A 15,893-nucleotide genomic window follows, 5' to 3' on the forward strand; every position below is an offset into this window, starting at 1 on the left:
CTGTGCACTGTTTGAGAGCACATTTCCACTCCATCTGACGAAGGAGCAGCGCTCCGAAAGCTAATGGTAAAGGCTACCAAATAAACCTGTTGGACTTTAACCTGGTGTTGTTAAAACTCTTACTTTGAGTCTCACCCCAGGATGTGATGACCAAGGGAGGTGTGTTCATTATGTGGACAGGCTGAGTATCAACCTGAAAAATAATTCCAATATATTGCTGTCTGGGAGACATTCCTGGTCTGTCATGTTTGATGCAGAGTAGCACCGCTCAAGCTATAAGCCTCTGGCGGTAGGTTGGCAACCTGTCCCAGAAAAACACCTCGGGAACAGGTGAGTATCTACCTGGTGCACCACTAAGTGCAGGAAGAGAAATAAGAACTTCACTTGTATTGATGTATCCTTTAGGATGGCACGGTGGCACAGTGGTTAGCTGCCTCACAGCTCCAGGGACCTGGGTTCAATTCCCGGCTTGGGTCACTGTCTGTGTGGAGTTTGCATGTTCTCCTCGTGTCTGTGTGGGTTTCCTCAGGGGGCTCTGGGTTTCCTCCCACAGTCCAAAGGTATGTGGGTTAGGTGCATTAGCCATGTTAAATTGCCCTTTAGTGTCCCGGGATGCGTAGGTTAGAGAGATTAGCAGGGTAAATATGTGTGGTTACGGGGATAGGGCCTAGGTGGGATTTTGTCGGTGCAGACTCGATGGGCCAAATGGCCTCCTTCTGCGCTTCGGAATTCTGTGAGGCATTGTCTCAAAATTTAAACACAGACATTTCAGGAATAAAATTAGGAAATACTGCTACACACAAGGGGAGAGTACAAGCTTGGAATTTTGCTCTGCAAATGGCAATTGATGCTAGATCAATTGTAAATCTTAAAATCTGAGCTTGACAAATTTTTGTTAAACAAAGGTGTTGTACTTGACAAAAGGGGATTTATGGAGTTTGGTTGCATGAGCTCATTGAGTGGTGAAACACGTATTAGGAGCTACACCGCTTACTCCCGTTCCTCTGTCTGCAAAAACCTTTCAACTTCTACCCTATCCAGCACCTTTATTTACCCTGTCCAACCCCTTTGTAATTTTACATACTTCAATGAGATCACATCTCATTCTTCTGAACTCTAGAGAATAAAGGCCCATTGTACTCTGTCTGTCCGCAGAGAACAACCCTCTCATTCTAGAAATCAATCTAGTGAACCTTGATTGCACCCTTCCAAGGTAAGTATATCCTTGATTCAGTAAGGAGACCAAAGCTGTACACAGTACTGCAGATTTTAGCAAAGTCTTATATTATTGCAGCAACCCCTTCGATATAATAGCTAACATATTGTATGCCTTCCTAATTGCTTGCTGTACCTGCATTTTAATTTTCTGTGATCTCTGTACAAGGACTCAATACCAGAGTTATTGGCTTTCACCCTTTGAAAAATATTCTGCTTTTCCATTCTTCATACAAGTGGATAATTTCATACTTAACCCATTTGTAATAATAGATTCCAGCTTTTTCCCCACAACTTATGTCAGGCAAATTGGCAAATAGTTCTGTTTTCTCTCTTCTTTCTTTCTTGAACGGCAATCATCCTAAAGTTTCGGGAATTCTGGAAGATCAAAACCAATGCATGCACTATCTCTGCAGCCACCTCTTTACACCTATCAATGGTGGCATTAGGAAGTAGGGACAGAGGATCAGGAGTCGGCAATTGGACCTGCCGAGTCTGTTCCGCCATTCAATTAGATCCTGGCTGATCGTCTATCTCAACACCACGTTCCCTTACTGTCCTCATATCTCTTGATGTCACTCGTTTCTAGAAACTTAGCGATTTCTGTCTTGAACATGTTCAATGATTATGCTTCCACAGCCCTATCGTGTAGATAATTCCAAAGATTCACCACCTTCTGAGTGAAGAAATTTCTCTTAACTTCAGTCTTAAATTGCCTGCCTCTAATTCTGAGGAGGTGAGAGTGAGCATTGCACAGTCGTTATGGAAACAAAGCCCCTCCATTGTGTTGAGTGGCATTATCGCTATACTAAATGAGAAAGTTTCAGAAAGATATCTAGTAGCTCAAAACTGGGCATTCATGAAGAAGATCAGCTGTAGCAGAATTGTTTCTACCACACAATATAATCCCATTGCCTAACACAGCCCTCACTGTACCATTACCATCAGGCCAGGGACCAATGCAGATTAAATGAGGAGAGTAGGAGAGCATGCCAAGAGCAGCACCAGGTGTACCTAAAAAATGAGGTGCCAACCTGGTGAAGCTACAATGCAGGATTGTCAACAGTTTTATAAACAACACTGACTCATCTGATCTCTTGCTCTTTGGGTTCCGTCAGGACCACTTGGCCCCAGACATCATTACAGCCTTGGTTCAAATATGGACAAGAAGAATTGAATTCCAAACATGCAGTAAGAGTGACTGCCCTTGACAACAAGGCAGCATTTGACTAAAGGTGACATCAAGGAAGCTCTGCTACAATTGAAGTTAATGGAAATTGGGGTAAAACCTTCCACTGCTTCCAATCATACCTACGAGCACAAAGGAAGATGGCTGTGGATTTTGGAGGCCAATCATCTCAGCCCTTGGACATTGCTGCCATAGTTCCTCAGGGTAGTGTCCTACACCCAACCATCTTCAACTGCTTCATTAATGATCTTCCTGGATCATAAGATTAGAAGTGGGGATTGAAGAGTTCAGTTCCATTTTCAATTCCTCAAGTACCACAGAGGTTGATAACACAAATGAGAACCAAGCTGAATATAGAAAGTTAGAAGGGAAGTGAAAAAGGAAATGAAAGGCAAGGAGTATGGGAGGAGACTGAAAACAAACCTAAAAGAGAATCCAAAAAAGGTTATATAGGCATATGAATAGTGAAAAGGTAGTTAGAAGAAAGTTGGGAGTGATTAAGGATCAAAAAGTGGTCTGTGCATGGAGGCAAAGGGCATGACTGTGGTATTAAATGAGTACTTGACATCTTTCTTTACCAAGGGAGGAGGTTCTGCAAAAGTCATAGCGAAGGAGGAGCAAATTGAGATACTGGATGGGCTAGATATTGATAGAGGAGGTATTAGAAAGACTGGCTGTACTTAAAGGTGATAAGCCATCGGATCAGATAGATTGCATCTGAGAACATTGAGGGAAGTGAGTGCAGAAATTACAGTGGAATTGGTCATCATTTTCCAATTCTCGTTTGACAAGGGGTTGGTGCCAGAGGACTGGAGAATTGCAAATGTCACATCCTTGTTCAAAAAAAGGTGTAAGGATAAACAGCACTACAGTCAGTCAGTTTAACCTCAGCGGTAGTAAAGCTGTTAGACTGGGACAAAATTAACAGTCATTTGGATAAGGGTGGATTAAGGTTACAGAGAGGGTTGATGAAGATAATGCAGTTGATGTGGTGAACATTGTCAATGTCACAATCACAGTGTATGGCAATTATCTTGATATGGTAATTGTTGATTTTGTTTACTCATTTTTGGGAAATGGGTATCGCTGGCTGGCCAGTATTTATTGCCCATTCCTAATAGCCTGGGGGCAGTTGAGAGTCAACCACATTGCTGTGGGTCTGGAGTCATGTGTAGGCCAGACCGGGTAAGGATAGCAGATTTCCTTCCCTAATGGACATTGGTGAACCAGATGGGTTTTCCAACAATTGACAATAGTTTCATGGTCATCAGTAGATTCTTAATTCCAGATTTTATTTTTAATTGAATTCAAATTCCACCATCAGCCTTGGCGGGATTCAAACCTGAGTCCCCAGAACATTAGCTGAGTTTCTGGATTAATAGTTTAGTGATAATACCATTAGGCCATCACCTCCCCCTAGTTAAACGTGTAACATCGATTGTCCTATAAAATATAGAAAGCTGGAACACTTTGGAGAGAGAGCTACCTATTGGTTAGTAGCACTGAGGAAGTGTCTTACTAGAAGAATCATAAAATAGAAACATAGATCCCTACAGTGCATAAGGAGGCCATTTGGCCCATCAAGCCTGCACCGACAATCACACCCAAGCTCTATACACATAACCCCATGTATTTACCATGTTAGTTCCCCTGACACTAAGGGGCAATTGTGCATGGCCAATCAGCCTAACCCACATATCTTTGGAGTGTGGGAGGAAACCAGAGCACCCGGATGAAACCCACACAGACAAAGGGAGAACGTACAAACGCCACACAGACAGTGACCTGAGGTTCGAATTGAACCCAGGTCCCAGGCGCTCTGAGGCAGCAGTGCTAACCACTGTGCCACAGTGCTGCCCAGCTTGAACCTTCCACCACAGCCACTCATTATGAGTGACAAACATGCAGTTCCAAAAGGAATTTGATAAAGTGCCACACATTAGAATTATCAGCATTGAAGCTTGTGGAATCAAATGAACAGTGATAGCATGGACTCAAAGTTGGTTGAGTAGTTAGGATCTGGAATGCACTGCCAGAGAATGCGGTAGAGGCTGGTTAAATCATGGCCTCAGAAAGGAATTGGATAAGGAGCTGAAGAAAAAGCATTTTAGAATTACAGGGAACTAGTGGGACTAGCTGAGTTCCTCTTGCAGATTGTCAGCACAAACTCAATGGGCCTTCTGTGCGGTAACCGTTCTGATTCTATGAATCAATCTACACATGTGCATTAAGACCCAGCCAGCATTCAGATGTGGGCTGATAAGTAGCAAGGACACTCACACCAGACTAGTGCCAGGCAATGACCATCTCCAACAAGAGAGAATGCAGCCATCTCCCATTGATATTCAATGATATTGCCATCACTGAATCTCCCACTGGGAGTTACAATTGACCAGTAACATAACTGGACTAGCCATATAAATACTACTGACTGCTTATATGTGTTCTTTATTCAAATTATATTTTGCTCTTATCTAATTTTACCCTTTTCATAGTACTTCCATATTCATGAAATTCCCCCCACTCCATGCTCAAAACCTCCTACCCATTGAAATGGCTGAATTACTTCATCTTGATTTTTTTCTATACTTTTCAATGGGGCAATAGAGTTCAAGATTCTTTTAAGTATTACAGGAAAGCAGAGTTAACATTTTGAGTCTTATATGACTGTCTGCCATTGGTTTGATATTCTCCAACACCCTTCAACTTGAAAATGTTTTGTGCTGTAATTTGCTGGTTGTGTGAGCTGATGGTGGCAGAACCAGGGCAATGGTGCATCTGACACCTTAGTGATGTGGTGTAAATCGACCAGTAAATTCTAGAGATTCACAGCTCACAACATTATCTCTCAATCCCCAAATTTGCTGTCTGATTTGCACATTAGTAACAGAGTACACAAAAGAAAAGCATAGAAACTGTGGGGGCATTTGGACACTGAACATCCCTATTCCCCAGCAATGTCCAGGATTCTTCTGAAATATTTTATTTCAGATTGAACTGCAAATGTTCCCCTAAATTTCTGTTTTCTTTTAATAGGAACACTTCTTTTAAAGTAATTGTCCTTAGATCACCTGATTGAATGCAGAAACTATGGAGGTTCTTCCTGATTTGGTCATCTCAACTTTTGGATAAGACTTTAACCTGAAGTTCTATCTGGCCTCTCAGGTGGTTTTAAAGGTCATGTGGCACTATTTGAGGATTTGCTACTTCTCCTGACTAATATGTATCCCTCAACCAACACCTAAAAATGCACTATCTGGTCATTTATTTTGGTGCAGTTGTGACAGAGTTTGGACAATGCTTTGTACATTATTATACTGTAGTTGAGCTAGGAGTGAAAATATTTGATACTCAGAGATTGACACTGGGAACCTGAAATAGAAAGGTTTTCACTCCCAGTTCAGTTATCTGCATAAAACATAATGTTTTGCCCCAAGTTACAGCACGGTGGCACAGTAGTTAGCATTGCTGCCTCACAGAACCAGGGACCTAGGTTCGATTCCCAGCTTGAGTGACTGTCTGCGCAGAATCTGCATGTTCTCCCTCGTGTCTGCGTGGGTTTCCTCCAGGTGCTCTGGTTTCCTCCCACAGTCTGAAAGATGTGCTCGTTAGGTGGATTGGCCATGCTAAATATTCCCTCAGTGTACCCAAACAGATGCCGGAGTGTGGCGACTAGGGGATTTTCACTGTAACTTCATTGCAGTGTTAATGTAAGCCTACTTGTGACACTAATAAATAAACTTAAACTGGTACTGCATCATTGTGATATTTTTCCATCCTGTGAGTTTATTGAGAGATGGACAATTTATGTGTCATCCATGGCACAGAGTTGCAATCTCACCTGAGTCAGTGGGACATGGGTTCACATCCCACTCGAAGGACTTGAGTACAAAATCCAGGCTGACACTCCAGTGCAGTACTGAGGGACTGCTGCACTGTCAGAGGTGCTGACTTTCATCTTAGTGAAGACAGAGTTTTCCCTTAGCTAGCATTCCTCTTTCAACAAAAACAGATGCTGGTGATGTATCATCTGGTGTTTGAGTCTTTGTTGTAACTTGGCTGTAGTTTCTCAAACTTAACAACAGGAGCAATGTTCAAATAAAATTATGAATGAGGATAAAGTGTTTGGAACCCCTTGAGAATGTGATAAAGTGTTACATAAATACCAGTCTTTCTTTAATTAGGAGGTTGTTGGACAATTGCAGTTGTTTTCAAATTTCTCCAATCCAGGTTTTCTCTCTCTCCCAAGTATAGGATTTTTTTCTCTCTCCAACCCAGGGTCTGTTTCCTGCAGTCCAGTGCCTGTATCTCACTCTGCCTGTCTGTCTTTTTCTCAATCTGTCCTTTTCTGTGTCGTCTGTGTGTGTCTGTCTGTCTGTTTCTCTCTGTCTCGTCTGTGTGTTTCTTTCTATCTCTCTGTATGTCTCTCACTGCCAGTCTCTGATGCTTTCTTTCTCTTCGTTTGTCTTTTTCTTTCTGTTTTTTCCCCCTGTCCATTCCACAGGATCTCTCTCTAGTGCAGAGGATATTTGGCAGTGTCATCGGAGCTGATGTGTATTCCGCACCGCCCATGTTTTCGAGAATGTCATTTACTGTCGGTCATGTGATCGTCTTCTTCCGAGCCCGTCATATGAGGAGCTAATCGTGACTGCTGCATTCCTGTGAGATTCTCCGGGTTGTGGTTGTTGATCTTTTGGTCTCGCTCTCTCCGCCTGCTAGACAGAGATGTGGTGGTGTTTGCTGTTTCTCTGTGGTGCTCGAGGGTACTTCATCTCAGATGAAGTCGTGTCCTTGCCGGGTCTGGCCATCAAACTTAATTTTCGGCAGTGGTCCGGGTACCTACAGGCATCTTCAGGCAAACATCTACATTACTGGTAAGTGAATGGTACAGGAGCCCGGGCTGCTGGAAATCCTTACCCTGGCACTGGGGACAAGCTAAAGCTCGTTGGTCTCCTGGACATTCAGTGAGTGAAGATCCGGTTTAGATCATTGATCAGATAGGAAGAATGGGCGCGATAGGCGAACGTAACTGCTTGTGAAAACTGAACCCCGCTATACTCTGAGGAAGAAATAAACATCTCAAAGCTAAAATCCCTCAACCGTATCTCTGCCCCTTGCCCCTTCCTCATTTTCTCCTTCCAGTTTGTTTGTGGTATGATGTACATTGGGTTAGGTTCTGTGTGATAGGCAGGTCGGAGAATTCTAGAATTATCCTAAATGAGGAAGTTTGGATGAATGTTTGAGAAGATTTTAGCCTGAGTTATTGCTGTAATGTGATAGCGTTGATATTGTGGAGTTGCCGGCGTTAGACTGGGGTAGGCACTGTAAGTAGTCTCACAACACCAGGTTAAAGTCCCAACAGGTTTATTTGGTAGCATGAGCTTTCGAACCACTGCTCCTTCATCAGGTGAGTGCCTGCGAAAGCTCGTGCTACCAAATAAACAGGTTGGACTTTAATCTGGCGTTGTGAGACTACTTACAGCGATTATATTGTTCAGTAATAGCAGCGATTAAAATCCAGTTAAATTTAAGTACATTTATACCAAGTCTGGAAATTTTCAGTGGACTCCTTGCCTCAACTGATTTTTTTTTTGGAGAGAGCTCCACATTCCCACTATCCTGAATGTGAAGGAGTGCTTCCTGACATTATCCCTGAACATCTTGACTCTAATTTAAGTATATATATTTAATTCTGGACTCTGTCACGAGAGGAAATAGTTTCTCTCTATCTTTCTATGCTTAAATTCTTTAATCATCTCAAACATGTCAATTGGATCACTCTTTAATCTTCATTACTCAACAGTCTCACTGGCCTTGCAGTTTTGTTTTTGTGTGTCTCAGGGAATGACACTGCTGCTGGGGAGGATAACATCTAATCACAATGTTTCAGGCATCACAACTATGTGGGACAAGTGTGATGGACCAAGATGGTTTTTCTCTGCCTGACATTCTTGTACATTCCTGTTTCAGGGAAGAAGGTGGGGAGAAACCCTTGTAATTAAACATAACTGAAGTGAGGATTTCGCAATCTCTGATTTAAACCAGTTGAGACCAGTTGACCCAGTTTCATTGGCTGCTTGAGGAAGAAAGTTCCAAACTATCTCCCTCTGCGTGTAGAAGTGTTTCCAAATTTCACTCCTGAAAGATTTGGGACTATGTTCTGTGGTCTTACTACACCCCCCCCCCCCCCCCCGCGGAAACTGACCTACCCCATCTGTTCCTCTTAATATCTTGAAAAGTTTGATCAGTTATTAAATTCCAAGAAATGCAACCGTAGTTGCGTAATCTCTCTCCTTAATTTAACATCACACTGAACGTTTTTTGATCTACTGATTTATGAAATGTGTGTAATGTGCTTTTTTTAAACTTCCGAATCACAGAATTGTTATGGTGCGGAAGGAGGTCATTTGGCCCATCAAGTCTGCAAATGAGTATCATGACTTAGTACCAATCTCCTGACCTTTCCCTCCACATTTTTTCTGTTCGAATAATTATCGAAAGGTCTCTTGAATGCTTCATTGAACCTGCTTCCACCACACTTCCAGGCTGTGCATCCTAGACCCGAACCATCCTGTGTGGGGAAAAAAAAATCATGATTTTGAACACCTCCTATTGAGTCTCCTTTTAGCCTTCTCTCTAAGGAGAACTCTCCAATCTATCCCCCTAACTGAAGTTTCTCATCCCTGGAACCATTCTTGTAAACCTCTTCTGCACTCTCAAATGTGTTCACATCTTCCGATAGGGTGGCACCGAGAACTGTCACAATATTCCAGCTGAGGTCCAAATAGTGTCTTGTGTAAATTCAACATAACATCCTTGCTCTTGTACTCTATGCCCCTATTACTAAAGCCCAGGATATTACCTGCTTTATTAACTGCTCTCTCCACTAGTCCTGCCATCTTCAATGTTCAGCAATGTACAAAGAAATAGTTGGAAACCACTTCGTACTTTCACAGTCCCGGGATGTCCCAAAGCACTTTACAGAAGTACTTTTTAAGTGAAAGCAGACAATTCTGGAAATACTCAGTGGGTCAGGGCAGCACTCTTCAACAGATATGATGAAAGTCTTCAACTTGAACTGTTACCCCTGTTTCTCATTCCACCAATGCTACCTATCCTACTGAGTATTTCCAGCATTTTTGTTTTTATTTTAGATTTCAGTATTTGCAGTATTTTGCTTAGAGAACTTTGTCACTGTTGCGATGTAGGAAAAGTGGCAGCCAGTTTTCACAGGTGATAATGAGCATTTAGTCTGTGATTGAGGGATATATAAATATTGGCAGGACACTGAAGGTGACACCCTACTCTTCGGAATGTACCACAGGACTATTCATGTTTACCTGAAGGAAGACATGGTCTCAGTTTTACATCTCATTGATAAATGGCACCTTTGATAATGCCACACTCCCTCAGTGCTGCATTGGGGTGTCAGTCCAGATTTTCTACTCCAGACTCTGGGGCAGAATTGGAAGCTATAACTTTCTGACTCGGACAAGTGTGCTACCAACTGAGCTATGACTGGAACTTAAAGGGTTAATGAGAATAGCTTAGGATCGTAGGTTTAGAACTACTGCCAGAAACTGAATCTGAGGTGAAAGGGCAGTGAATGGGATAATATGTTGCACATTCAGACATGTCATTACTACCAATTTAAACCTTATCCTATGTAAACTAGCTACTCTGAAGCTTCATTTTACAAAGCAAATAGCTGGCTCTAGCAGATTAGGAAAGCTGATTACTGAGTTGGCAGGTGGGACAATGATAGAGCTGCAATAAATCAGCCCTTGCTTAAGGGGAATTAGCCAGAGTTCCTGCTCCTGATCACTGCAGGACCGGCCATTCAGCCCCTGGGGTCTGCTCTACTATTTAATTAGATCAGGACTAATCTGCACCATAACTCTGTTTATTCAGCATTGTTCTACATCCTTTCACAGTTATGCAGGTGTGTGTAGCTGGTGAAGAAAAAGAATGAACTAAAATCTAAAAAAGGGATGGTACTTTTGACACTTGACCCTCCATTTTCTAGATCATATCCACCCCTCATTCAGCATAGTTGCTGAGTGCAGCTGTGCTGACCAAGATGGCCACAGGAAGTCACATGACAATCTCATGAATCAGTACAAGCAAGGATCAGCTGTGCAGCCTTATCAGATTATATAAGCAGAGTGCTGAGGCCTACTAAAAGAGGATAGCTGAGGGTATAAGTGAGGAAGATGTGGGTTACCTGCTGTGTGCAAATTCACTGTGTGCGTAATGAACCCTGATTTGGAATTTGACTAAGGACGGCATGAGAGCTACCTTAGTAACTTTTCTGTTTTCCTGACTGTGAACCTGTCTATGTTCTCTCATGTGGGTTAATTAATAAATTGTTTATTACTTGGACATTGGGGTATCCACCTTGTGTGTCAGAATCCTGCCTATATCATTGCTCAATCCCATGGGACATCATAGGCCTAAAGTTTGTCTCAGCAAGTGCATGTTGTTGTTTATCCTTCCTGTGAGCACTAATTAACTATTTCCATGTGCCTTCCCTGTCCCTATATTGCTTTGCTGTTCTTTCCTTCCTTCAATTAAATGGCCTATTTTTAGTCGATGCCATGATCAATTGTTAATACTGCCTGTCCAAAACAAAAGTGGGTGGGCTATGCCTACTCAGTGACCCTAGCCTGAGGAATGCTGCAACCCAGCCAGTGAAGAATGCATTTTTCCAATCCAATCACAATTGCTTTCCATTCCCCATATTTAAAGAGGGGAACCAATAAATGGGGCCTGATTTTTTTTTTTAGAAGACAGTTCTATGCAGAGCCGGTGAAAGGATGAGGAGGTGAGATACTGGCTTGTAAGCTGAGAGCTTGAGTAGCAGAGCTGATGGGTTTTTGGGTATGGCCTGTGTACAACGGCTAGAGACCAAGCAGGCAAGTTTCCTGTGTGCTTCCCCAGGCTTGGGTTGCAGCCCTGTGGGTTCAGTTTCCAGCACTGGCATCGCTTCAGGTTCTCTTAGCCACAACCCAGTGAGAGGCTCTGTCAGCATTGAATCTTGCTGAGTTGCCTGTGATTCACTTTGAATACAATGTCAGACAACTTTAAGGCAACTTCCTCATTTTTAAAACCTTCTATGATCCATTAAATTGAAGTTTTAAGTGACTTTTATGAACCATTTCATATTTGGGTATAGGTGTTGGGTTAGTGGGGCTTTTAATTTTTGTTTTACTAGCTACTACATGTTTTGCATTACAATAGCAGCAACATTGCAAAAGTACTTCATGGCCTCGAAAGCACTTTGGGATGTCTGAGACTGTGAAAGCAGAAATATGTCTGCAAGTAATTTTAGAAATTATTATGGGATGTAGGCATCACTGGCAAGACTGACATTTACTAGCGGCGCGCTGTCTGTGAAGTGAAGGCCCAAAGGTACTGTTAGTTAGCCAGCTCCCAGATTTTGATCCAGTGACAGTGGAGGAATGGTGCTATTTATTTTTATTTGTTTATGGGATGCGGGTGTTGCGTTTATTGCCTGGGGGCATTTAAGAGTCAACCATGTTGCTGTGAGTCTGGAGTCACATGTAGGCCAGACCAGGTAAAGATGGCAGATTTTCTTCTCTAAAGGACATTAGTGAACCAGATGGGTTTGTATGACAATTGACAATGGTTTCATGGTCATTTTTAGACTTGTAATTCAAGATTTTTATTGAATTCCAATTCCACAGGTTCCTAGAGCATTACCCTAACCTAACGACAATACCAGTACGCCACTGCCTCCCCATAAGTCACCACAGATGCTGTCTAACCTGCTGACCATTTCCAAGTCAGGATGGTGACTGACTTGAAAGGGAATATCCAGGTGGTAGTGTTCCTATACATTTACTGTTGTTGTTCTTCTAGGCGGTAGAAATTGCAGGTTTGGAAGTTGCTATCTAAGGAGTCTTTGTGAGTTGCTGCAATGCATCTTGTGCACCAGTGGCGAAAGCAGTGAATATTTGAGTTGGTGCATGTCAGCAGAACAGTGGGCTGTTTTGTCTTGGATGGTGTTGAGCTTCTTGAGTTTTGCTGGAGAGTATTCCATTACAGTCCTGATTTGTGCGTTGTAGATGTTGGATAGGCTTTGGGGAGTCAGGGGATGAGTTACTCGCAGCAGGATTCCTAGACTCTGACCTGCTCTGGTAGCCACAGTGTTTTTAAAAATTCATTTTTGGGACATGGGCGTCGCTGGCTGGCCAGCACTTATTGCCCATCCCTTGCCCTTGAGAAGGTGGTGGTGAGCTACCTTTTAGAATCGCTGCAGTCCACGTGCTGTGGGTTGTCTCACAATGCCATTAGGGAGGGAATCCCAGGATTTTGACCCAGCAACTGTGAAGGAATGGCAATATATTTCCAGATGGTGAATGGCTTGGAGGGGAGCTTGCAGGTGATGGTGTTCCCATGCATTTGCTGCCCTTGTCCTTCTAGATGGAAGTGGTCGTGGGTTTGGAAGGTGCTGTCTAAGGATCATTGGTGAATTGCTGCAGTGCATCTTGTAGATTGTACACACTGCTGATACAGAGCATCAGTGGTGGAGGGAGTGGATGTGGTGTCAATCAAGTGGGCTGCCTTGTCCTGGATGCTGTCAAGCTTCTTGAGTGTTATTGGAGCTGCACTCATCCAGGCAAGTGGGGAGCATTCCATCACACTCCTGACTTGTGCCTTGTAGATGGTGGATAGGCTTGGGGGAGTCAGGAGGTGAGTTACTCGCTGCAGTATTCCTAGCTTCTGACCTACTCTTGGAGCCACTCTGTTTATATGGCGAGTCCAGTTGAGTTTCTGGTCAATGGTAACCCCAAGGATGTTGATAGTGGGGTATTCTTTGATGGTAACACCATCGAATGTTAAGGGGCAGTGGTTAAAGTGTCTCTTATTGGTGATGGTTATTGCCTGGTATTTTGTGTGGCATGAATGTTACTCGCCACGTAGATATTGTCCAGATCTTGTTGCATTTGAACATGGACTGCTTCAGTATCTAAGGAGTTGTGTTTATGTCATTAGCTCATTTCAGTCTTTGATCAATAGTAACACCCAGATGTTAGTGATGGGGGGATTCAATGATGATAATGCCATTGAAGGTCAAGGGGAGAAGATGAGACATTCTCTTGCTGGTGATGGTCATTGCCTGGTGGTGTGACTATTGCTTGCTGCTTAACAGCTCAAGCCTGAATGTTGTTCAGGTCCTGTTTTATTGAAGCAGTCTGTGCCTGCCTATCTGTGGAGTTGTGAATGATATGAACTGTGCAATCATGAACAAGTGTAACCTTATGATGGAAGGAAGATCATAGAGTCACAGAGGTCTAAGCACCAAAAAAGGCCCTTCTGCCCATCGCATCTGCGCAAGTCAAAGACAAACCACCCAACTATTCTAATCCCATTTTCCAGCACTTGGCCATAGTCTTGTATGCCTTGGCATTGCAAGTGCACATCTAAATACTTCTGAAATGTTGTGAGGGTCTCTGCCTCCACCATCCTTTCAAGCAGTGAGTTCCAGACTCCCACCATCCTTTGGGCGAAAAATATTTTCCTCACATCCCCTTTAAACCTCCTGCCCCTTAACTGAAATCTATGCCCACTTGTCACTGATCCCTCCACCACGGGGGAAAAAAAATTCTTCCTGTTTATCTGTGCCCTCATAATTTTGTACATCTCAATCATGCTCCCCTACCGTCAATCTCCTCTGCACTGAGGAAAACAACCACAATTTATCCAATTTCTCTTCATAACTAAAATTCTCCAGCCCAGGCAACATCCTGGTAAATCTCCTCTGCACCCTTTCCAGTGCTACCCATCCCTCCTATAATGTGGATTCCAGAATGGCACACAATACTCTAATTGTGACCTAACCAATGTTGTATACAGTTCAGGCATAAACTCTATGCCTTAGCTAATAAAGGCAAGAATACCATGTGCCTTCTTAACCATTTTATCCACCTGTCCTGCTACCTTAAGGGACCAGTGTAAATGCATGCCAAAGTCCCCCTGATCCTTGGTGCTTCCCAGGATCCTGCCGTTCATCATGTATTCCCTTGTCTTGTTTGTCCTGCGCAAGTGTATCACCTTTTACCTATCCGGATTGAATTCCATTTGTCATTGATCAGCCCATCTATATCCTCCTGTAAACTAAGGCTATCCTCCTCACTATTTACCACCCTACCAGTTTTTGTATGATCCATGATCTTACTAAACAACCCTTCTACATTCAAATCTAAATCATTTATATAAACCACAAACAGCAAGGACCCCAACATTGATCCCTGCAGGACCCCACTGGACACAGTCTTCCAGTCAGGAAAAAACCCCTTGACCATCACCCTCCTCTTCCTGCCACTCAGCCAATTCTGGATCAAATCTGTCAAATTTCCTTGGATCTTATGAGCTTCGCTATCAGTCTCCCATGTGGGACTTGTCAAAAGCCTTACTGAAGGCCAGGAAAACTACCTCAAATGTCTACTGGTCTCCTCTTCGAAAAATTCAATCAAGTTGGTCAGACATGAACTCCCCTTAACAAAACCATGCTGACTGTTCCTGTTTAACTCCTGCCTCTCCAAATGCAGATTAATTCTGTTTCTCTGAATTGCTCCCAATAGTTTCCCCACCACTGAGGTTAGACTGACTGGGCTGTAGATTCCTGATTCATCCTTTCCTCCCTCCTTGAATAATACTAGCTGTCCTCCAATCCTCCGGCACCTCTACTGTGGCCAAAAAGGAATTGAAAGTTATTCCAGCGCCCCTGCTATTTCCTTCCTTGCCTAGCTCAACAGTCTGGGATACATTTCACCCGGCCCTGGGGATTGATCTACTTTTAAGCCTGCCAGATCAATCAAAACCACCTCTCTGTCTATGTTAATTTATTTAATTATATTACAGTCCTTCTCCCTGATTTCTATACCAACATCATCTTTCTCACTAATGATAGAGAAGAATGGCTGAACATGGGGATGAGCAGACACCCAGATCCTCCAATGCTGCACCGGACACTCCAGTAGGGGAGGTGGAAATGCGGAGAACCACCCTAGGGAGTGAGATGCCTCTCCGGTTGCATGAAGTTGGATTTTACTCTTCCAGCAATTGGTTTGAAGGCGAGGGGACTGGTTAAATCTAGCAAATGGCCAGTTTGTCACCCATTTGCCCCAACGCAATTATAACAGCAGCAGGGGTGACTTTGGATGGCTCACCTGCCGGTGGGCCAATTGAGGCTCCCAAGTGAACAATTAATTCACAGCCAAACGACTTACCCCCACTGTGGCAGGAGAGGTCCACGCCAAGTGGCCAGCCAAGCAGGTTTCCCTGTGGTAGGCAGGTATGTCCCTCAATGGGACCCTGGGCCCACTGAAGGCACCCCCCTACCCCCTAAGATGCCCTGTCCCCATGGCCCCTCAAATCTCAGCCCCTGCCTTCCCTTGCCTGGGCCTTCCAGCCTGGCAACCAGCGAGACACCCAAACTATGATCCAATGCTGCACACCTCTA

The 15,893-nt window shown here is 43.5% G+C and overlaps 1 protein-coding gene across 1 annotated transcript in view; it reads left to right on the forward strand.

Annotated features, from left to right (window-relative positions):
* The first annotated feature begins 6,671 nt into the window (after nt 1-6,671).
* The window catches only part of LOC144492763 (lysosomal protective protein-like), a 46,692-nt gene continuing 37,470 nt past the window's right edge, over nt 6,672-15,893 (forward strand). Inside the window, exon 1 of the mRNA XM_078211169.1 lies at nt 6,672-7,278. Within this exon, the coding sequence (XP_078067295.1) occupies nt 7,130-7,278 (149 nt within the window). The 5' untranslated portion in view covers nt 6,672-7,129. The remainder of the gene's footprint in view (nt 7,279-15,893) is intronic.

Source organism: Mustelus asterias, chromosome 4 (assembly GCF_964213995.1).
Source record: "Mustelus asterias chromosome 4, sMusAst1.hap1.1, whole genome shotgun sequence".
Classification (NCBI taxonomy): Eukaryota; Metazoa; Chordata; class Chondrichthyes; order Carcharhiniformes; family Triakidae; genus Mustelus; species Mustelus asterias.